Below are 25,554 nucleotides of genomic sequence, written 5' to 3' on the forward strand. Positions count from 1 at the left end.
CTATGGACTAAATTAGCTTTTGTGTTCTAGTAGCCTGGGATGATAATCATCACTGAAGTTATTTCTATGAGGAAATGAGCTTTAAGTTTCAATAACTAACTCACAGACATTTTAGGAACAACCTGCTACTAAGTTAGAAACTATATATATATGTCTCAAAACAACACCATTTACATTTATTTATTTAGATATAAACATATACACATACACCCATACATAAACATACATACATATATATTTATGTAGTTCTAAATAAACCATTTGCTTCAGTTCAGATAAAGATACCTTATGAGTAGCTATAAAGCATATAAATTATATTTTAAAAAGGGCTTCAGATAGTAGCAAGAAACAATAGAAAAAATGACCAATTTTTTCCCAACTTTATCTGGAATGAGCTGCAGTCAAGTCTCAATCAATTGGGACTGAGGGGAAGGAGTGGATGATGGACTCACAAATAAACGGTTAAAACTAACTTTGGTGAGAAGTGTAGCATCTATCACACCTTATTTTTTATAACTACCTTATTAAGTAAAAACACCTTATTTTTAAGAAACTATCTCTCTTTCCTCTCATTCTCCCTTCTGAAAGATGCATATCAGTGTCTAGTCTCAGCCTGAATTCTATCCCTTTCCAATCTTCCCCTTGTCAATCTGTGTCCTAGGAGACCTCACCAGAAATAAAAGGAAAGAGTCTCCATAGATCCTTGGAAGTAGCAGAGATGTTCTCCACCAGCTCAGTTCTATATTCAGCTTCTCTAATTAAAGCCTGCAAGCCCCAACCTCAAATGCCCCTTTTGGAAAGTAGAGAGGTAGGGGAAGGCTATAAGCAGAGAGGGAAGAATAGTTATATATAGCCCCATCCCAAAGTTCTCTGGCCAGCTGGGTCTCAGTAGTAAAATACAGCCAGTTCCAGGTTCAAAAATATTTGTGAAAAGGTGAGAGAGCCACCCAATCAGCCTGCCCTGGAGAGGCTGCCCCACGGCTTATTTCCTCTCCTCCCAATGAAGACCAACCTCTGTCTAATTAGTAAACAGAACTGGAGAAGTAAGAGACCTCAGCTGTGCTTCCTAAGCACCCTTAATCTGAATTATCTGTAACACCAGACACTCAGAAGTCCTTTAGAGCATATTTCTATATTTAACTTGAATTTTAGTCATTTATGTGTTTAAGGATTACTTTAGCCATGTATTTAAATGAAATTATTCCTAAAGACCTAACAAAACCTTGGCCACACTGAAGTAAAATGAAAACAAACAAACAAAAAAAGAAACCAACACCAGGATGAGGGAATCAAAGCCCTGGGTGCAAAATTTAAGGAGATACTCACTTACAAGCTTCTGTATATAAAGATTCAGCCACTGAGAGTGAGCGCCTCCTTAAATATTGTACCCTGCCTTGCAAGAGCTTTTTATTGATGCCTCAGGGTCAAAAACTTATCATTTATTTTATGATACAAACGTGACTCAGCTGCAGATCTTAGGAAATGCTAAACTGAATGGCTATGCAGACATAAAATTTTACGCAATTTGCTTTTTAAAAAGTTTCTTAGTTTAAAGCCATTATCTGTCATAAAGGTTGAGTCCGAAAACTGGCTCTGTGACTATCTTTATAGAATCTATAATCTAGGGCATTAATTAGCTGAAGACAAAGCATCTTTTCAGACAGTTACCTTGTCCTTCCAAAAGAAGATATTTTTCTGTATTTTCAGGTGGGGTGACATCATTTAAAACACCATGTACCCCCTTAGTACAGCTATATATGGGTAGGTGTTCGGTGTTCTCAGTGTCAACCAGCTCTTCTAACTTTATTAAACATGCTGATAATACTCTAAAATTGTTCTTTTGAATACAAACTTCCCCATCATTTTCATTTTTCTTCTCATATATCCTTTCTTCAATTTTTCTCCTTCTTGGTATCATCAGAAATAGCTAAACATCTTCTTGTTAAGAGATCATTCTGGCTTTTATTGCATTTACTTTAAACTCACAGGCTAAATACTTCTGGATTCAATAGGATTTGTTTGTGTGAACCAAGCAAAATATTCCAACAAGTGAAACCATTAAAATATATAGTGAATATTAAAATTAAATAACTGTTTCTAATAAAACTGGATCGACATTCATTTTTCATTGACAATATTCATAACACTGAGTGTATATTTTATAAGTTTAATATATAAATTTTACATGTTAAACTTTTTCAAACTGAAACACTTTAAACACTAATACTTTAAACACTAAACATACTATTACCACATTTTAATTTTACTTTTTAAGTGAAAAACCATACTATATAAAGTAACTCTCATTTCATGACTTTAAAAACTTTAAAAAAATTTATTGTACGGTACCTTTGTAACAAGCTAATGTAAGGGCACTCTCTTTAAATTCATTGGAATGCGTATTAATGCCAGCCCCATTTTCTAGCAGCAGTCTAGCTACTTCCACATGTCCAGCACTTCCAGCTTCCATAAGAGGAGTATGACCATTTTCATTATGGTCCTCAATACTAGCACCGGATTCCAAGAGCACCTTTACAACATCTACATAACCTCCAGCACAAGCATATGTAAGTGCTGTGTTGCCTATTTTAATGAGGAAAAACAAAGACATTAACATAAGATACCAAAATAAAACAGAGGTTTATTTATACCATCAAGAAAAAAACTGAAATGGGAGACTATAACCTTAATAAATGTAGATATTTTTATATAATTCTTTTCTTCATTGCATTTAATCTTACTGAAATCAACTCCCTATTCTTTCAATTTAAAATCAGGGTCAAACACATATGGAAAATCAGATACACTTATCACAACTGTAGAGCTATAAAAAACACTGAGCAATTCTGAAGCTAACTTTCCATATGAGAGAAAAGTTATGTTCATTCTAACTTTAATCAGAGAAATGTTTCCCAAGCTTTTTTTTTTAGGATTGTAATTATTCATCATATATACATATACCTCATACTGTTGTTCCTTTTAATTACATATTTGTTTTTACTACAAGTTTAAACAACAGTTAACTGATCAAAATTAAAATAATTTCAAAAACATTCCCTTAAACATCTCCCATGTTACAGGGAGAAATAAAGTAAACTTCTGGGTAAAAATAAGAATTTCTAAAAACCCACTTAAACTAGAACCTGCAGACCTTTAAAATTATTTAAAATATGAAGTAAATTTGAAAGTCTTACATGAAGGAAATGCACAAACTATATTTTCATATATTTTAGAGCTTTTATACAAATCTATGTCCAAGTTTGAAAGAAAAATAAATTGGTTTAGACTAACATGTCCCTTGTAAGACACAATTTTTCATAATACTTTATTCTTCTGCAGGCCACAATTTAATAACACTTGCCTTTTGTTACATATCCTTCTTATTCTCCCTATCTTCCCTTACCTTCTCCACTGATAAATAAGAAACCTGGGTTCAAGAGCTGTAGCTTACACTTATCTACTTTCAAGAGGATGGTCCTTCTCATTGGGCCAGTGTTTAATACAAAAGGACCAAAGCCAAGTAATTGTCCTCACATGCAAAACAGGAGAAATGTCAATTCAAAATACATTCCATATACTTTAAACCCAATGCACAGACTTACACAAATGTGCAGCATCGATAATTGCAAAAGCATCACTAATTATCACTTTCATGTGAACTAATTACTACCAAAAGGTGTTCATATTTAAAAACTGAAAAAGAAATATACATAACCTGTTGAAGACTGTGCATTGACATCAGCTTTATGAGCTAGCAGCAACTTCACAATTTTGACATGTCCTCCATTAGCAGCAGCCATTAAAGGTGTAATGTCACCTTTGATTCCCCTATCTTCCACGTTTGCATGCATTGCCAACAAAACCTTATGAAAGAGAAATTTTAAAGGGAAGGGCATCAGAAAATGGTATCATCAACATTTATTATATATACATATTTATGTAAACACCTACCTTGTCATACTATAGTAAAAGAGCCAATAAACACAAAATGTATCTAACTAAACTACTTGTTGAAATGAGCCTGATACCTGGTTTTATTTTATTATTTCCTTAAGACAGATTAAGATAAAACAAAGCAAAAAAAAAAAAAAACTGTGAGCTTTATTTTGATAACACAAACCTGTGCAAGCTCATAATATCCAGCAGAACAAGCTAAACAAAGGAGGCTCTCCCCTTCCTCGGTGTGTTCATTTACACTTCGCCCTTCAATCAGTAACTTTCGCACAGCATTTACATCTCCTTCTGAACAGGCTTCTGCCAAACTGCGGCTATTAGGGAAAGAATATTGTAATATCAGGATATAAAAATATTAAAAAACTGCCCAGCATAAGTATTGATTTTTTGAAGTTAATCTGGAGAGCAGTGCTAAATGAGAAAAATTATTTCAGCATTATTCATAACAAAACGAAAATATAACAATTCAGTTCACTGAGTTTTAAAACTCTACATATAAAAGTCACTGAATTAAAATGATCAATATTACAAAATGTTTTCAGACATGCAACTGAAAGATAAAGTCCAATTTACTATAAGTGGGGAAAAAAACCAAAATTTTAAAACAAAATCGTATAGAAAACCACATGAAGAAAATTCAAGTTTTAATTACACTTCTGTTTGTTCGGTAACTTGAAAATTTCTATAAACTTGATAAAATGGGTAAACCTTGTACTAATTATAAATGCCCATCTGGGCCCTTCAATCAAGTAAAGGGAAATGAGACAGAAAAGTTGTGAGCATGCAATTTTGACTGATATATGAATAACTGATAAGGAGATTCTTACTTTGAAGTATTTACTTATGCCATCATGTTCTGGGAAAGTATGAAAACTATCCAGGTAAGGCAAAGGCTTAATTCAAGCAAAAGGAGAGTGGGAAAAGTGGTGAAACAACAGAAAATTAGACTGAGAATAAAGTGTTTGCCCTGTAAACCTCCCAAAAGAATTTCAACTATGGACATTTCTAAAGATTCTTTCACTTTGGGATAAAATTCATTCTTAGCAAAACACTAAATTCAGTTCTTCTTTTCTTTTGTTGCTTATTTGGTTTTTTGGTGAGGGAGGTAATCAGGTTTATTTATTTATTTTTACTGGAGGTACTGGAGTTGAATCCAGGACCTCATGAATGCTAGGCACGCACTCTACCACTGAGCTACTACGCCCTTCCTCCTAAATCCAGTTCTCTTAATTAATATTCTTTTCATTTCAAACATACCTCAGTTCTTACATCCTCCTCTTAAAACATGGCCCTGTCACTTCAGGTACTAAAGGTATCCATGGATACCTCTTTTCTATACTCTACCACCCAGATTCAGAATATCATCTTTAGCCCAGATTATGGCAGTCTCCTAAGCAGTCTCCCTGCTTCTACCCTTGCTGTCCTTCAGGCTCTTTTCAAAGAAGCAGCCAGAGAGAGCCTGTTAAAAAGAAAGTAGACCACGTCACTCCTCTCTTCAGAATACTCTATTGGCCTCTAATCTCATTCACAATAAAACCCAAAATCCTTATAAGAGCTGTCCAATGGTAGGATCCCGTACTCCTCCTTTTAGCTCTGTTTTCATCACTTACTCTTCCACTATTCTTACTCTTTCCACTTTAGCCAAATTGGCTTTTCTGTTTTTCATTAAAAATGCTAATTAAAGCTGCAACTGCAAGATTTATGTATCAGCTGTTCCTCTGACAAGACAGCTTCTCTCTCAGGCACAACTCACTGCCTTATCTATTTCAGGTCTGCTAAAAAGCCACCTTTTAAGTGATATGTAGATATTAAATATATAATTCTACCACCGTATTAAAAATGCAACATGATCTCCAATCCCAAACACTGCCTTAGCACTTCTCCATTCAATTTTTTCTGCCCATAATCATTATCATTGTATAGCATACTATATATTTCTACCTACTTGTTAATAACTGTACTGTCCCCCTACTAAAGTGAACGTCTCAAACAGCACTCAGTACTTTGTCTCTTAATAGCCGATTTTACAGGCACTGATAGTCTTTAGACCCATTGTTCTTTATCACCTTTTAGTAAGTTTAAGACAAATCCTTTCCACATTTCCCATATAAGAACATACTTTTCCTCCCTTTCAAGTGCTTTTTCATTCTCTCTCTCCCTCAGGCACATACCCTCCTCTATTTTTCCATTTGAACTTTCATTCAATTTCCGTATGTGTATTAGCTTCAAAATATCCTTTCAGGAACTACTCTAGCAACAGCTGAACTTCAGAACTTGTGAGCAAAGGTTATGTTAAATCTGGCACATGGCACCACACTTAACTAATGTAAAATCTGGCACATAGCACTCACTGTACTCTATTGTTTCTCAAGTTTTGCTGAACAAATATGAGTCACAAACACGCTCTGCTATTTTGCTGATCACCTCTAGTATTTTCAATGCCAAAGAATCTATCATCTTTATTTTCCTATTCTATTTCCCACTTGAACTAGCTTTAATATACTCTTCAAGGTTTTTATGATTTTCTCTCTTGCCAGTCTCAAAAGGCACCACATTAAAAAATATCTGGAGAATATCAATAATATTGTAGGCTAGTTAAACTGAACTTTAAGGAATAAAACAAGTTAAAAGGAGAGTCAATCTATGAGAAGAATGGTAAAATAAATTCATAAAAACACAGAAAGTCAGATGAATGAAGATGAACACAGAGCCAAAGGAAACAGCAAATTCATACTCCTGCAATGATATAAACCTCTCTTTTATGGTCTTAAAAATGTTATATAGAAACATTAATTATACAAAAGACAATTTTTGAATGCTATTTTTTATTCTGTAAACTCATACATGAAAGAATACTCCAATTTTCTATTTAAAAGCAACTGCTGAAATACATTTGGTCCTTGAACAACACAAAGGTAAAGGGTATCCATATTCCATTCAATTGAAAATCTGCAAATAACTTAGTCAGCCCTCCATACATGTGGGTTCCTCCATATCTGTGGTTCCTCTATATCCGTGTTTCTGCCTCCATGGATTCAACCAATCACAGACTGTGTAGCAATGAAATATTAACTAGTGAAAAAATGTGTATAAGTAGACCTATGCAATTCAGATCTGTGTTGTTCAAGAGTCAACTGTAAATAAAATGGCTTCTTTTTAGCTAGAGAAAAAAAAAGCCTCTGAGGAGTGAAGAAATTAGTATATACTAATGATTCTTTTCCAGCTGCTTTCTTGGCATATTTTTCACTATACTATTCATAACTGTTTTACATATGAGATGGTGTGATTTTTATTGAATAACATCATCAGAAAAACTTAAAAGGTCAAGTCACAAAATATTTATTGAGCCCTTATTAACCATAAAATATTATATAAAAGGAATTGTAGGACATACAAAAATAAAGTCTCTGGAACTCACTTACATTCAAGTTATGGAAACTAGATCTATGACTTTTTTTTTTAACATTCATAAAACAAACAAATAAAAACCTTGCCTTTTAAAATGGTCAGAACTATGCACATGAATTAGAAAATGCCATGACTAATTAAAAGTCATTTACTTCTTTGTCACCTAAACATTTAAAGAAAACAAAACCTAAATAAGCAAAAAGTCCTTCATAACATAGTGGCCTTGTAGTCAGACAGACACTGGTGTCCCAGCACTGCTACTTGTCGCCTATTTGATTAAGTCACTTCTTTTCAGCTTTTCATTAGTAAAATGGGAATAAAAACAAAATCCATGCTAAGGCTTTTTGTGAGTATAAACAAGGTATCACATGTAAAGTCGTTAGTATAGTACCCGGCACAAAATATATGCTTAGCTTATTTTTATTATTTTTAAGAAAATGTTTTTCTATCGATCACAGTGAAAATATACTTACTTGTCCGACTGCCCTGCATTTGCTGTGCTTTCAGCTCTCATACGGGTAAGTGCAGCAGCAGCTTCATCCAACGCACAACTAACAGATGATGTCAACCTCCGAAGCACTTCAGGGTCTGCAAAGGCTTTACCATCAGCCGTAGATAATTTGCCTATTCCTATTATATTATTTTCACACCAATTTGGATATACCCAAAGGGAGAAATAAAGCAAAATTCAAGTTACTTAACTCAATTTATGTTAACCTTCAAATGATAACACTGGACATACATATTATCTGGTCATAATCTTTTGGGAAATGACTGTTTCACAATTCTCTAATAATCTTATTCTTTCCATGTGGTCCATAAGTGCTTGACCCTGTGATTCTCTGGTTCTAAAATGGGTCAACTGCGTGTCCTCACTCAGACTTCTGCCATACATTTGCGAGAAGAACCTATGTTCGAGGGTTGCTAAATTGCTAAGATGTGAGTTATGAGCTATTTTGCCACTTTTATCACCACAAAAAGAAAAAGACTACCCAAAATAAGTCAACACAGAAGAGAACAGAGAAATAGAAAGGGGACAGTTCTGACAGTTATATTTGACTCACTGACACTAGCAGTGCCAGAAGCCAGCACCATCCATGTACTTTTGGCAAATGCTCACTTTCATTTAAGAATGTTTAGTTGGGCTACTACCACTTGTAACCAAAAATGGCCAGGTAAGACATTATAGGCTATATTTAAGATAACCTATCTATGAGTACCTATTTGCTTCAAATTATGACTACAACTTATCATATACCCAAAATCATATCTAAAAGCACTGTATTTAAAAACATTCAGAATAGCAAAATAAAAAAATTTCAAAAGCGGAAATGGTTAGTTACCATGTACATGAAACATAACTTGCTGCTATTCTAGATATCACTATAAAGCAAGCTTATCTCTAACCTTTATTATTCTCAGTGGTACTTAATCCAGTCTGTCCATCAATGGAGACTTTCAAAAATAGAGAGGCTGAGCTCTCCTATACCTAAAGATGCAATTCAGCAAGTAAAAGTGAGCCCTAGATATCTACACATTTTAAAGACTCTAAGGAGATTCTGATGCACAGCCAGGATTAAGAATCTTTGCTTTAACTTGAAGATAGAACATCTAATGATAGGATATTACAGAACCCTGCTAATCAACATGTGGTTCATAAACTAGAAGCACTGCTGTCACTTGGGAGTTTGTTAGAAATGTACAATCTCAGGGCCCCAAATTTACTGTATTTTTAAAAAAGATCCCCAAGTGATTTAAATGCACATTAAAGTTTAAGAAACACTATTACAGGTTTTAAAACAAACTAACTTAAGACCAAAAAGATCTCTCAAATTATGATAATTAACATCTGTACAGATTCCTTTTAATAGCAGAAGGACTTAATAATATCATATAAGTTTGTGTTTTAAGTTTATAAAAATAAAGTTTCTATGTGTTTGCTTTTCTTTCTGAAAAATCCAAGATATGAAATGTTACATGTTATGGAACCAAAAATAAATTTGGCAGGATGACTTTCTGATTTTAGGTATAACAAATGTTCAGAGCAGTCAAATTTAGTGTCTGCTACAATCAAGATGTACAAAGGATAAAAAACAGTCTTGGTCTCATAAGACTAATACCTACTATATAATTTGTGTCACTAATAGTAAAAGTTAACTGTAGTCTGAATCTGCTATAGTATTATTTACTCAATGAGATAACTGTGGTTAGTTAAGTACGCTAACATTATTGAGCCCAAAATGACAAATACATTTTCACGTGAGAGAATTAGCTCCAATATTTTAGCCAACTCAGATCAGTATTTCATATTAAATTTTTAAGAACTTTTCATATCTTCATAAGTAAAGATAACAATTTTAGTAAAAATAACTAGGAAGTAGCTTAAGAAACACTTAGTAATTTTTCAAATGAATAAACAGTGATTGAAAATTAATTTCTTCTAGCTACTCTGGATCATGGTGATCCTTTTTTTTACTGGTCTTATCCAATCAGTGAAGGTCAAATAAATAATAGAAAAGATATGTGATGACCAGATTATTCTTTCCAAGTTATGACATTTAATCAGTTAAACAAAAGAACCACATAAGTTCAGAGAAAAGATGCATTAAAAGATTATCTAGATTTCTGATTCCAAGATCATTTAAAGATAATTATTTTCCCTTTTTTCTTCTTAGAATTTACTCAAAGGAGAACTAAAATATAGCAGGAACTCCATCTTTGATAAAACTAGAAGAAATTTGTAAATCCAAGCTAATATTTGTGAAGACAAGTAAAGAGGAGATACACCTGACTTAGCAGAACAGAATAAACAGAAACATAGATATCAAAGAGAGACAAGGTGATAGGCCCAATAGGACTCAGGAGTTATATATGGTTCCAGGTTCAGGGGTGAGGCTTGGGTTGGAAAATAGAGACTGGCTGAACACCTGCAAGGAGCAGTCAGACACTGAAGACTCCATATGCAAACTTCACAGCCAAATGACTACTCTCTATAGAACCTACCCAGAAAGGCCCTGAGCTAACAGACATTGCGTATAGATGAGGCAGAGATGATACTAAATTGAAAACTAGGATTAAGTTAACATATGCATGATAAACAGTGACATCCTTAGCCCCCTTTCTACTCTTAGCTCCCAAAAAGCTGGCAGCCAGGTTGATAATTGACTAGACAAAAACAGGTATTTGTGTCTCTTCAGAAACTGAACAGCCACAGAGAAAAGACTTAAAGATATTGACATTTGGGGGCCCTCAAAGAAATGGAGGGGTTTCTGTCCAATCACTGGTATACTAGGAATTCTAAAATGTTCCCAACATTACCCAGCTCTGGTGTGCACACTCTGTATAGTCTCTGCAACTGTATGTTTGATAGATTTTATCACCATGATTAGGTTGTATTATATGGCACAGTTGACCTGAAGACAGGAAGATTATCTAGGTGGGCCTGACCTTATCACATGAGCCCAGGAAGTGTAGAGAGATTTCTTTGGCTGACTGGAGGAAAGGAAGCCAGTGATTCAAAGCACAAGGATTCCACACGGGATGCTGATATGAAGAGGAGCCACATGTCAAAGAATGTGGGCAACCTCAAAGATATGAGAGCAGCCCCAGCTGACAGTCTGTACGGAAATCAGGATCTCAGTCCTACAATTCTAAGGAACTGAATTCTGTTACCAGCAATAATAAACTTGGAGTGGATTTTCTCCCACAGCCTATAGATGAGAACTCAGCTTAGATAACACCTTGATTTCAACCCATGAGACCCTGAACAAGTGAATGTAGCCACACTACATGACCAGATGTCTTATCTACAGAAACTAAGAGATAGTAAATGGGTGTTGTATAATACTGTTTTGTTTATAATAAATTGCTATGCTGTAATAGGAAACTAATTATATAATATATAATAAATACTTTAAAGTGAAATCCACCAGCTGACAAAACACACATGTTATCTTCCAATTTAGTTTTTAAAGGCATTGCTATTGACTACAAATAAAACTTAGTGTTCATCAGACATCTGAAGAATGTATTAAATGTGAAAGACAGCCAAAAAGTTCTCAAAATGAGAGCAAAATTTTAAAATGCCAAAAATTCTTACACTACAAAGGAAGATGAGTAAAGAACAGTAACAGAGACAGGATATCAGAAATAAGGTTAGTGTCAAATTTTTGAACCACAAAACCAGAAGACAAGGAGCAGTAACTTTAAAAGTCTGAAATAAAGCGATTTTTAAACTAGAATTCTATAACTAGTCAAGCTATCAGGTATGAGGACAGTACAAAAGGCATTTTCAGACAAGGTCTCCAAAACCTCTACATCCTTTTTGGAGACACCTAAGCCATGATCAATTGCAATATCATAAAAAGAGAAACAATGAGAGCACCTATGTGGTACACAAGGAAATATTTATCCATGAATAAATATTCTTGCCAAAAACAAAATGAAGTTGAATCTGGTCAGATATTTGAATCTGAATACTGATTTACAGGAAATACAACATACAGAGGTGCAACTAGCAAAGTCCATAAAATGGGACAAATGACTCAGTTTCTTCAACAAATATGTTTAAAAAAAAGAGAGAGAGAGAGAACAAAAAGGAACTGTTAAAATTAAAAGACACTTAAGAAAAATAATTTCAAAACTATATAAAACTTGTTTGGATCCTAATTCAAACAAGTCATTACAAAAGATCATTATGAAACAACTGGGAAAATCTCAACACTGACAGGATGATTTGGCAGTATTAAAGAATTACTATTATTTTCTTTCTTTGGATGTGCAACAATATTATATTTCTTTCTAAAAAAAATTTCAGCATGGTGGTAATGACTTAAGATGAAATAAAACTGTACATACATTAATAGCTGTTGAAGCTGGATGATGGATACACCAAGGGTTCATTGTGCTAGTCTCTCTAGGTTTGTGTGTGAAATTTTCATTTAAAAAAGTAAATAAAAGAGGGAGGGGGAGAAGTGCGAGAGAAAGAAGGGGTGGGAGAGCCTGGCTTACTAGTTACTGTGAAGAAAACAGACCAAAAAATGGGAATAAATTCTGAAATGAGTAAAATGAAGCAACTATTAGCATCCTATAAAAAGGAACACTACCTCTAAAAGTAGCTCCTTTAAGCTGAAATCTACTTTCATGTAGCATCTTTACTGGTTCTGCCTCTTAGCACCAAAGAAAACAAACACCATCTTGTATTCAACTCGAGTCTTCTCATCTTCAGGAGAAACATCCCCTGTTCCTCTTATGACATGCTTTCAAATAATTTCTCAATCCTCATTTCCCTCATGTAAACTTCTATAGCAATATCAAATTTTAGGCAAATACTAAATTATATCACTACTATTTCATACAGTTTCTTATATTCAAGGACAGAACCTTGCATGTGTCCCTACTACATTTTCACCTGTATTTGGTCAAGATCCCTTTAATAATCCATTCTAGAATTTTTCCCAGGACAGAAGTCAAACTTAACTATAAGTCCTTCAAATATTAAATACTATGTTATTTTTACTGACAGGATTACCAAACAGCAGTAGGTCAGTTTTATGCTATAATAAAATATCAATTTACATGTCTTGCATGTACAATAATATTTAGCACTAGTTCAGGGTGTTCAAGCCATGAACAATTAATGTTCACCATATATTTATGTGTACTTTAGAAAAGTTAAGAAAATATGGTAATTTTAAATGATTATGGAGATTTAGTTACTATTCCCTTATATTTAAGGCATATTATATATTATGGTACTAAATCTGATTATGTACATAAACTCTAATTAAAACAGTACTCCTATGAAGACAATATAATGATAATCCACTTTACAGGGTTTTAACAGTCTATGACAAAAAAGTGGGGCAATTATATACAATCAACTCTTATTATTCATGGTAGTTATGTTCCATAAAGTCACTGAGAATACTGAATTAAAGAATACTTCACCATTGCTCTAAGGGGAAAAATAGGACTAGGTGCCTGTGAACTTCTGGCCACAGCATTTTGCATCAACCAGTCAATACATAAGCTTGTTTTATGTGTGTTTTTGTTAAAAAATAATCTTATTTAGTATATCATTGATTCATTAACATTGAATTCACTGCCAACAGCACTTTAACTCATGCCAAAGCAGCTTATTCAATATATGGATTTTCTCCACAAGGCACACCACACAGCCTTCTCACATTTAGGAACACTAGGTAGCACTTCAGCATTATACCTGAGGGCCATTTTCAACAGTGAAATCACCTAAAAAAAGGCACCAAAAAGTGGAAAAAGTGGTACTAAGTAGATCATGAAAAGGACACTTGTTTACAGTATGAGAGCTACCACAAGAAGGCAGAGAGCATCACCTTATTCCACCAGAGTAGAAAACATGCACGTACAACAACTCAAAATTTCCATCATTCTGTGCATTTCTATGAGAAGATTTAGAAAGCGTTGTAAGTACACATTTGGGGGTATAAATAAATTTTATCAAGTAGGTGAATTTGCAAAAATGGAATTTCGATGAAAACTAACTGTATAAGAAGTCCATGTTTATAAGGTCGACAACAATATGCAGATTTTATTCTGGTAATGAGACTATGCTTTAATGAAATGTTCTCTGTAATTTTCTAGAAAGTATCCATTAACCTTTATGAACAGTCTTATACTAAAAATTCAAGATCATACATTTATAATAACAGGAGTTTTTAATTACATTTATGTGTAACTTTGGAAAATCAGGTAGGTTTATTATGTATGTAGAGCTTGCAGACTTACCTGCAGCTTCTAGTAAAGCTTCCAGTCTAGCTTGTGTTTCTGGGTCTACTGTCCTGAGGTCTGCACCATCAGCAGTACCTGACAAGAGTAACTTGGAAGCCGTTTCCAGCATTGGATTTTCCAAATCATCCTGATCCAAAATGAAAGACTCCACCTAGAAAACAAATACAAAACAAGGAAGGAAGGGAGGAATGAAAGGAAAGATGGAAAGTGGGAAGAGAAATAAACAGAAGAAAAAGGAAGAGGGGAGAAAAATATTTAACGTAAATATCAATGATAAATACAACACAATCCTAAATCATTTCAATAGGATATATAAGCCCGTTGTTTAAGGGAGAAATTACATTTATAGAATAATTTAAGAATGTATTATTCATATTATATGTAGTCTAATTTTTTTTCTTACTGAAATCATATGTATTCTTTCCCATTTTAATTTCATGGGGCAAGGGTAGTGGATGGGAGAGGTTACAAGGTTAATGCTTAGACATGAAACCTTTGACACTTTGGTAGAGGACCTAATCAGCCATTTTTAAATCTTTTCTTCCTAGGACACCTTTATACAACTATAAAGTGCTGTGCTGCTCCCAAGGACTTCAAATAAGGATTATCTTTATTAATATCTATCATATTAGAAATTAAACTACAGTATCGAAAATCACATCATTAATATTGCTAATGTTTTCATCACAAAAGTTTTTAAGTACTGGAAAGCTGTGAAGCCTAGGCAAATACAATTTCCAAAATTCTAATTTGTGACCTTCCATGAAGAGGTGGGAGCAATATAAGATGGGAAGATCCTATGGTGCTTTAAGTATTTAATCTATAAAATAAATAACTGAACCTTAAGGGATAACACAGCTTTTAATAGGTTAACAATTTTGGTTATGGTAGCCTAGGTGAATAAAAGAAGCTCCAAGTGATTAAAATTTAGATCACCTATTCAACATGCTTTATCACTTATTGATCCAATACACTGATTAACGGAACAAAGTACTCCAGGGATAACAGCTCAATTCAAATTTAGAGCTCACTTCAACAATAGAGTTTATAGCCTCAAAACTGGATCAGAATATCCCAATATTGTAACTGCTGTAAATAGTTCGTTCAATGATTAAAGTTCTGTGAGATCTAAAAAAAAATTTCTGATTTGTGCTTGAAAGCTTAATTTTATCCCTGGTAACAAATACTGTTGATTGTTTTCCTAAAAGTGACAGGCTTACTTCGATCATTTTTGAGAATGCCACATGCCCAAGTTTGACAGGCAGTGTCTCTGTCAGTTATATTTTCCAGCAGAAATGGCATTTCATGGGAAAAAAAAAAGTGGCAAATTCACGTCACATCTCAAAAAAGCCCAAGTGCTCTTCCCTCCAATACCACCATACTTTCATTTTCAGAAGTGCTTTATATGTACTTCCCATTTTGTCATACACAGTAGCATTAAAAAGACATGTATTCGAAGGCAGAGACTTCATAAAACTAATATTTACTGCTCTAATAAGATCATTCTTAAGTGGAAACTGACTTTTAATTTTATTTTTTTTTAAACAGTGAGTATATGGCAGTGATGAATACAATGATACTAGTAAAATTTGGTGCAACGACCTTGATTAAGGGGATAGCAGTTTTATCTACCATTGCTTTTGTATCAGTGCAAATACCAACACAGTAAAAAGGCAAATAACATATTAATATTGTGATAAAAATAGTTTTGACCGCTTGAACATCCTCAAATTGTCTCCGGGAACTTGAGACAGCTACAGACCAAACACTGAGAATCACTGATATAACAACATATACCAGATTGAATTAAAAGAAATATAAAGAATTAGAAAACAGCAACTCGTAAGACATGGGGAAAAGTTTTATTTTGATATCTCTTGTCATAGTGCTTCTTACAGATATTAAAATACAATTCCTTCCTATTTTCTGATAAATGGTTGATAATTATTACATACAATATCACTATTTAACATATCAAAAGAAATTTATTTCACAAATCTAAGGTACTTCTAACACTATAATAACTGAAATAGATACGTTATTAATAACCTAGAACACAATTACACTCATGCCTAATATCCAGATATCAGAAATAGGAAAAAAATTTAAAGAATAAATTCTTAACCAACATAGTACCAGAAACTCCATCTCTGAATACCACCTATCTAGTAACCAGGGAAAAATCCTATATTTAACCAATACATATTTAATACTAAATTTTAATTTATGGGGAAATAATATGTTTCTTTATAAATTTCCATTAAACTAATGCAGATTAATATGAAATAACCTTTCAGATTTCTAATATTTCAAATACAATTAGACACAGAATACTCCAAAAATAATCTCCTTAAATATTTAAAAATTTTCAAAAACTCTGCAGTATATTAACTTTACCAAGTCTGTAATTATTGTTAAGAGGAGAGGGAGTTAAGAAAAAAACAATAATTTTTTTAAACTTTATTTTGAAAGACAATAGTGAAAACATAAATGTTACACTAGGAAGTGGACTTTGGGGCATGGTTTGGTCATAGCAATATGTGATTCAAAATTATAGCATGGTAAAAAACTGTCTTCATCTTAAACCATGGTTGAGAAGATGAGTTTTTCTAGAGAAAAAGTTGCTTCCTAATGAAATTTTCTCTGTTAAAATATCTACAACTTTTCAATACAGTGAGAGAAGACAAAAGAAAAAAAAAGAGGAAATAATCATGGAAAAATAAACATAGGTAAAATGAACAAATGAAAAATATTTCAGATTAGTTTTAGAAAACAAAAGGTATCAAAGAACAGTGCAAAAGTACAGATCAGACTTACTAAAGTTGCTCAAAGGAGATGATGCATGCAGAAAGAATTATATGAAAAAATTTTGACCAAAATAACTTATTTGTGTATCAGAAAGGGAGAAGGCATGTAGACAAGCATAAAATTTCTATATGCTAAAATAGAGGGTTTACTATAGGAAAAGTCAGAAAGTTACAAGTTAGATCACAGAAAGTATTAAATTTCAATCAAAAGTGATTTTCTGCCAAAAAGTCTCCTTATATCACATTGTATCTTAACTAAGCTTGGTGAAAATTTACTAAGAAAAATGCATCTCAATCTTTTCATTAGGGATATTAAACACAAAAATATGTTTTCTTATTGATTTAAAATCTCTCCATGAAAATTCTTTTGTTGATTTTTACACAATTTTTGCTTTGTGAAAAATTGGTAACTTAAAAAACAGATTCAAATGACTATGAGATTGTATATATATATAGATTTTTTTTAAAGGTATTAGGATGAAAGAAAATAGGAATGGCTATCTATCTTCTCCCACCCCCCAGTTTAAGATTAATGAAGAAACTAATTTCAAAGATACTGTTAGAATCTAAAGACCTAAGTACAACTATTGCTTCATCTGCTTAGCTGTGAGATCTAAGCAAGTCTCTCAGTTATCTCTATCTATATGTTTATTCTGTGTAATTTTAGAAATAAATTTATCACATGACTTATTATTATACATATTTATTGCCTTTCTGAACTCCAAGGAAATAGGGACTTGGCTTGGTGCACTGAGACATATCCAGCAACTAGAACTATACCCATCACGTTGTCAGGACTCAAAATAATTCTTGAATAAATAAAAGATGGTTTGGGGAAACACTTCCCTTCAGATTCTAAAAGTTTGTAGTGTATCTGGAGAAGGGAGAGGTAGTTACAAAAAATAAAATAAAGGTACATGTTGCAGATACAAAACAAGTCAAATATTAGGTAGCAGGTAGGGAAAAATGCTGTATCTTCACTGATTTCTTGAACAATTTTAATGCAAACAGTCTTTGTGCAATAGATACTGAAATTTATTACTATGAGAGGTGTAAAATTAACCCTACTATCAAGGAACTTGTTTCTTTAATGCAAGAGCCAAGGTGTGTGCACAAATAACAATAATACAGGGTAGAAAGTGCATAAGATAATGAGAGGGAAAGAAAAAGAGTCACAAGAGTTTAGAAGAGGAAGTAGTAGAGAATTTCCTCCTTTAACACCAGTTCTTCTTTTCCCAGCTGGAAAGATTCTTGTGCTGTATTATAGAACAAGCAGAGAGAGATATATAAGCAGATGCAGCCTTATAAAAAAAAAAAAAGTAACCTTCTATTCAAATGTAAACTAAGTTATGGGCATATACCTCTTTAACACATCCTTAGTTGAGGTAATTCAGGTGAAAAACTAAAATGCATTTCCCATTGAAACATAATTCATTTTTATTATATTATTTCTACAGGAAAAAAATTCATTTTGAATCACAGCCAAGTTCTGGAACATTAAAAATGATCTGAATAAGAAATTCACATAAATGTTATGAAACATTTTCCTTAAATGAAATGTATAACTTTCATGAAGAGGAGGGAGAGACAGAAGGAAAGAATGTCCTTATTAAATGTATTCTTCCCTAAAGGAAATAGTCTATCAAAGTTACCAATATTCAAAGTATGACCATTTAAATTACATCTAAACTATCTTGGATATGTTGTTTTGACTAGCTGGATATTTTATGAAATGGTGTTTGTGCATTAAATCCTTGTTTAATATAAAGGATCATCAAAATGCAAAGGTCTTAGAAATCACCAGGTTCAATTCATTGCCACAGATGAGAAAAGCCACAGATGAGAAAACAGAAGCACTGATCCATATTTAAACAGTAAGTTTCTCAACATCTAGCACAAAGAGACCAGTTATCCAATTAAATAGTTCAATATCTTTCCACTAGAAGAAGGGGCTGTTGTTTCACTCTGCTCTAGAAAAGATGACTTTAGATTCTATATTTAAAGGATAAAGATGTCATCACCTTAACCCACCGTTTACTATAAGTGAGTCATTACATGCCTCTGATTTATGCAACATAAAACACACAGTACCTCCTATAAACTATTCTTGCCCCCTTGAAATAATGCCCAGGTTATAAAAATTTTAAGTCAGTGTTTCTTGATCTTGGCACTATTGACATTTAAGCCAGGAAACTGTTGTTGGGAGCTGCCCTATATATTTCAGGATGTTCAACAGCATCCCTGTCCTCTACCCACTAGATGCCAGCAGCAACCTTCCAAAGGTTGTGACACCAAAAAATATCTCCAGACATTGCCAAATGTTCCCTTGGAGCAAAAACAGAAACAAAAACAAAAAACCCTGGGGGTGGGAAGGTGAGAACCACTGAGTTAAACAGAAGCAAACAGACAAACCTAAAATGTGGAACACGTTGAAGGAGAGAGAGAAAGTAAAAGGGAAGAAGTATCCTAAATTCAAGAGATTCCAGAGACAAAACCAGCAAAATAATGTAGATCTTACTTGAAATTTTCAAGGCACGTGAAGAAATGTGAATATGAATGGGGTATTAAATAGTATGAAAGAATTACTCTGGTTAGGTAAGAAAATGCCCTTATCTTTTAGAAATGCATGTTGCAGTATTCAGAAATAGTGTCACCCATTAGCCATAAAATGTTTCAGGAAAAACAAAGTTGTGCGGCAAATTCTTGATAATGCTGCATGTGAGGAAGAGATCTGTAGAGTCTGTTATCATACAAGTCTCTGTACTTTTGTGCACACTAATCCTTCTGGAGAGATTAAAGGTGATGTTTTACTGCAGAGATTGCTTTTGTTTAAAAAAATATTTAACAGTAGTACTATTCAATTAACAAAGTATTTTTTACCTTCTCCCCAAAATACACATAACACGAAGGCTTAAGAATGAAAACCAAGGTGTTTTAACAATGGTCAGGGCTGAATGAATTTGTTTATGCTATTAATGGTATTCTCAATCCTTGTATACTCAAACACAAAGCTACATGAAAATTTGGAAATATAGGGCCATTTGAATCAAGTTAGCATTACATTAGCATAACATTCCAAACAAATATATTATCTTCAGAATAAATATATTATCACTGCTATATTAGAGGAGTCCATTTTGTAGTGTAATAAACTGATATTCAGTCCAAAGAATAGGATATAGTATATTCTGATTAACTATACATCATATATACAAACTCCACTCAATTTAATAAATATTCATCACCAATTACATACTCTGTGCAAAGCAGTAGGATAGCCACAGGAGAATGGTTAACAAAAAATGATTTTTTTTTAATAATCAATGACTTCCACAAATATACAATATAGAGAGGCAACTCTATGTACAAAGAGCTAACTACATCAAACAAGACTGGAAAATAGTACTAAAGAGATACTAACATTGTACAGAGGAAGGAAAAAACAATTCTGAATGAAAATGGTAAAAAAAAAATGCTTAAGGAAGATGGGGCCTTTTCAATATCGTGCTGAGAAGTTCAGAATTTATACAATAGATTATTGAAGGATTTAAGTATTAAAATAAATACTTGATGTTTTAGAAAGATAGAGACAACTGAAAGATGGTTTTAGATAGACAGGACAACAGAGACAAACTAATTAGGAACTTATCAATCATTTGAGCAATATATCAAATGAAAGATTATGCAAGTTGGGGACAGGAAAAAGGGTCAGTCTTTGAGAATAAACATACTTTAAAAATTAGAATGCTAGAAACTACAGAACTTGGATTTCTTGACCTTAAATACTTCCCATCCTCCTATTCCATCACTATCCACCAATTTACTATTGCTTTTGTTATTCTGGAAACTTCCCTCCATTTATCATTGAATATCAAGCTGGTAGTCCAAATATCAAGATGGTAATCTGTATTTCAAGAAAGGTGATCTAAATCCTGACTATATTACAAAGATTTTGAGAATCACAAAGAATTCCCACACTTGCTCCAAGGAAAACACAGTATTTTCAATCTAAGGTTCACCATACTTAAAATTTGAAGCTCTCTTACTCCAGTCAATGCAGAAAAATCCCTCCAAAAGAATGTTTATGATGAAATCTTTGTATTTTTCATGATTTTTACTTTTGGTAAATGTTAGTGTTTAACGTTTATGACCAATGTTGTCATTTCAATAACATAAACTGGGTTATAGTTGTAGATCATAACTGATACCATTTCACCCAAAAAAATAAAGGTTCATTTGAACAACTTGACTTGAGGCCATCATCATGAGTTACATAATAACTCAAGTGTCGTCATTTATTCAGTGATAGAGAATGGGCTATATAAACATAATTCAAAATAATAATAGCTTCTGAATCTTGGTATTACTTATCATTATGAAATAATATCTGTTGCATGTAAAATATTAAAAAGCTGCATATAAAAAGGTGGATATAAGAGATCAATTTGAATCTATGATAATTTTATAATATAAATTGAATAAATTTCAATAGTTTACATTATGTCTCTTAAAAAAAGTCCAGAAAAACATGGAATGTGCTCTTCCTAGCTCTTTGAATACAATCACCAGTTTATTATAGGTAATATAAAATGTATTCAATCACAGTCATCATAATTTATTTTTTTTGTACATGACCCTGAAACCTAATAAAAATGTCTTTGCTCTTTCTTTTTTATATTCTTAAATAGGGTAAAACTCAGCTAAAATACTATAATTCTTATTAAAGAGTAAATTATTCCAAAATTAATCTATTTAGGATATATTTTTTCTATACTAAGATAAAATATTCAGTAGAGTCACTGAACACTAATCTACATACATATTGAAATAAAATAAAATAAAAATCCACTTAAAGTCCTTGTAAAAAGAATATCAATTAATAGTATGACATGGTATTGGTATCCTGAAATTAAAGTAAATAAAACTAAAGTGAATCTGACTAAAAATAAATTTAGCTTCCAAAAGTCTATTCATTAGGAAAACACTGATTTATACCTATATTCTTTCATTCATGCTCACCTGTCCACCTAATAAATTTTAATCTAGGAATGTGCTAAAAATCAGTGGTATAATGGATAATACAGCACCATTTTCACAGAGCTAATACAAAACATGACTTCTTATGTTTCGAAGGACTTACCTACCTCCAATAATTCAGTATGAAATTACAACAATTTATTTTGTGACATTAATTGTAACCTTTATAAAGTAAACAAATTATTAATGTTTAAAATAAAAATTATGTGGAATTTTCAAATCTAGAGTTTATAAGTGGATTTTTCTGAATATATTAAAAGTTACAGATCATTTCAAACATTTCCTAAAATTCTCTATTAACAGTATAATGCAATTTAATTATAAATTTAGCCTATTTCTGGTATTATCATTAGTCATCAATTGTTTTAAAAACAGTTCAGAATAAAAGAATTCTTATAAGATGGTGTTAAAATGCAGATGCAGATACACACACACATACAGATTACACACACACACACACACACACACACACACACACACACACACACAGTCATAACCTGGTGAAACTTGAGAATTCTAAGAATATCAAGTCTAGAAAGATTCGGTGGGTGGGGAGGGTCTGTTAATAAGAGAATTAAAAATCAGATTGATGTCAAACTTCTCAAATACAAAACTGAATGCTAGAGACAATTTGCAATTAAAAGTTGTAAAGCACAAGCACAATTATTTTCAAAAATTTTAAACTGTAGAATGAAATAAGTTTTTAAAGATGTAAACACTCTGAAAATTTAAGAACCACAAACAATTCTGAGTTGACAGAATATACGCTTTCAACGACAAAAATTAATCCAAGGAAAAGACAGCCTTGGAATCATAAAACCAAGCAGTGAGGAAAAAAACTAGTAGAATATAATGTATCTTTAACATTTCAGGTAGTAATTAACAGATAATTCCTTAAAGTTAAAAAAGTAAAAGCACATTATAACATAAACTTATTACTAAAATTTCAAATTATTTTAAAAATAGAAAAGCGAAGATTTAATGAAATAATGCCAAAAGCCTATATTAAGGGAAAAGGAGCAACTAGTCACAAATAATGTTTAATTCAATTCAATGCCTGCTGAAAAATAGAAAGAAAACACATATTTTTCAAACTGGAAAGGAAACAATTAAAAAAATCTTCAAATTCAGTTAAAGACAATGGGGATGTGGGTGTAAGATAGTAAGAAAATACATCTTTGCCAAAACCTTCAGTGTTAGGAAAAAGATGAAAGACCAAAAGACCAAGTTAATATAAAAGTGAGTGGGAAAATTTCTCTTATTTAAAAAAATTGACACATAGATTGGGGTTTTTTTTAAAAAAAGGAAAAACTTAAAACCCCAAACTATATGCTATTACAAAAGAGATATCAAAGAGATATCAAAAATTCTTAGTCATAAAAGTTGAAAACAGAGGTATGAAAAAGCAATCCCGAAGATGTCATTATTATCAGTCAATAAAGAATTCAAGGTAAAAAGCATTATAAAGAAAAAATATTTTATAATAATAGATACAGTATACCAGGAGTGTGCGATAGCTCAACTTCTATGCACCTAACAATATAACATAGAAATGTATAAAGTAAAAATACTAGAAATAAAAATAACTTGAAAATTGACACAATGTACTGGGAAACTTTCCACATACTCATCTCAGAAAATAAGGAAAGCAAGTAGATTATGCAAAAATATGGAGGATTCCAAAATACAATTAATGAACTATATTTATATTTCATAGTGAAACAGAACTTAGTATATCATATGAACAGAGAATACACAGACTTTGAAAACAAACAAAACCTGACCATATCTTAAGCAATGAACAACTCAAGAGATTAAAAAAAAAAATTAATACAGGTCACATTCTTAGTCCATAAAGCTAAAAGAAACTAAAAATGAACAATACATGGATAACACTATACTTAAAAATTTAAAAAGAAAAAAGCCTATTAATAAACTATTAGAATAAAGAGGAAATGAAAATTAAAATTGTAAGCATATTATTTCCAATGGAATTTGGTCATAGCAGTCCTTAAAGAAAAACTCAAAGCCTTAAATGCAGTTGGTAGAACACAAGAAAGATTTAAAATACATAAAAAGCTTCAAAATTAAAATACAAATCAAAATATATCAATATAATTTATAGTAATAAATACAGAAATGAAGAAATTCAGAGAAATACAAAAGTAATTAATAAAACAAAAAAACTGCTTTTTGTGTAAGTCTGACAAAAATGAAAGCAGCCTGACAAGTCTGATTATGGAAAACAAGAGAATGAAAAAAAAATAAGGAGTCATTAAAATTAGAAAACTGATCACAACTCTGTATCAATAAAGGTGAAAGTCTAAATAAAATGGATGGTTTTCGAAGAAAAGAAATTATCAAAATTACCTCAAGAAAAAGTAGAAATAGAATATATCCATAGAAGAAATCTTAAGGGTAGTCACAGATCTACCCTTCAGGAGGAACAGAGTATTATTATTTACAAAGTCTAGAAAACAGATTGTAAGACTTCTTAGCTCATAAGCATAAACAACACTATTAACACACTTAAACAGAAATAGCAAAACAAAACAAACAACTAAATAAAACAAAAACTTAAGTAAAACACACCAATAGAAAATTCAGCAGATATGAAAAACTATACACACAACAAATACATGAAAGAGGATAAAGAAAACATTGTTTTCATCATTCTTTAGGATTTAATTCATATATTACCTTCTCAGATGACAGTATCAAAGGAGGTACTTTCCTAACATCTCTACCACACCACTCTTTTTATTTCCACAGTACAACACAGTCTAAAATTATCTTATTCTTGGGTACTTGCTTATTATCTCTCTTCTCCATATTAGAAGAGAGAGGAACCACTTCAGACTTACTCAGCACTATCACCAATTTGTGGCAAAGTTCCTGGCACAATGCAATATTCAATACTGCAAGTATCCAAACACTTGCTGAATAAACATTAAAATTAGCAACACCGTTATCAATATTAGGTAAATGTTATTAATGTAATTCACTAAATACTAGAGGTGGAAACAATATGTACCAGCTCAACAACAACAAAAAAAGATAAAATTCAGTATCTATTATCACGGAAGTATTTCTTAAGCCAAGAAGGACACTTTTGTTTCTGATAGTGTATTCTATCAGAAATCTAAGGCATGTATAAATGTAGAAGTTTAAAAATTTCCACTTAAATCAGAAAAGATGCCCAAATTAGAACTACTAATGGACAGATCTGGAAACCTAACCAATGTAATAAGACCAGTAAAAAAACAAAAACAAAAACAAAAAAATAGAGAAGTATAAATACTGAAAAAAGGAAACAACCAAATGCCATCATTTGCAGAAAACATCACCATCCTTCTACAAATTTCAAGATAATCAACTGAAAATTAAGTAAATGGTAAGATCAATATAAAAAAAAACAACAGATTTCCTATTTACTAGCAATAACAAATTGAAAAAATAAAGTGCAAAATGGAAGAAAAGATGTAATTCACAATAACAACAAAAAATACCCAGGAATAAACCTAACAAGAAAAATGTAAGACCTACATGGAAAAAAAAAAAAGCGATAAAATTTTAC

General features: G+C 32.1%; 1 protein-coding gene and 1 long non-coding RNA gene across 10 annotated transcripts in view; one reads left to right on the forward strand and one right to left on the reverse strand.

Moving 5' to 3' along the window:
- Nucleotides 1-8,068, forward strand: part of LOC140686758 (uncharacterized) — a 28,859-nt gene extending 20,791 nt beyond the window's left edge. For all 3 annotated transcript variants that reach the window (XR_012060647.1, XR_012060648.1, XR_012060649.1), the window contains one exon: nucleotides 7,821-8,068. This is a non-coding gene — a long non-coding RNA (uncharacterized lncRNA). The remainder of the gene's footprint in view (nucleotides 1-7,820) is intronic.
- ANKRD17 (ankyrin repeat domain 17) overlaps nucleotides 1-25,554 on the reverse strand; it is a 154,560-nt gene that overhangs the window by 68,213 nt on the left and 60,793 nt on the right. For all 7 annotated transcript variants that reach the window (XM_006212524.4, XM_015246339.3, XM_015246338.3 and 4 more), the window contains exons 3-7: nucleotides 14,131-14,284; nucleotides 7,836-7,992; nucleotides 4,121-4,268; nucleotides 3,716-3,863; nucleotides 2,350-2,583 (exon numbers count right to left, since the gene is read on the reverse strand). In XM_006212524.4, the coding sequence (XP_006212586.2) occupies nucleotides 2,350-2,583; nucleotides 3,716-3,863; nucleotides 4,121-4,268; nucleotides 7,836-7,992; nucleotides 14,131-14,284 (841 nt within the window). The remainder of the gene's footprint in view (nucleotides 1-2,349; nucleotides 2,584-3,715; nucleotides 3,864-4,120; nucleotides 4,269-7,835; nucleotides 7,993-14,130; nucleotides 14,285-25,554) is intronic.

The sequence above is a fragment of the Vicugna pacos genome, chromosome 2 (assembly GCF_048564905.1).
Source record: "Vicugna pacos chromosome 2, VicPac4, whole genome shotgun sequence".
Taxonomy (NCBI): Eukaryota; Metazoa; Chordata; class Mammalia; order Artiodactyla; family Camelidae; genus Vicugna; species Vicugna pacos.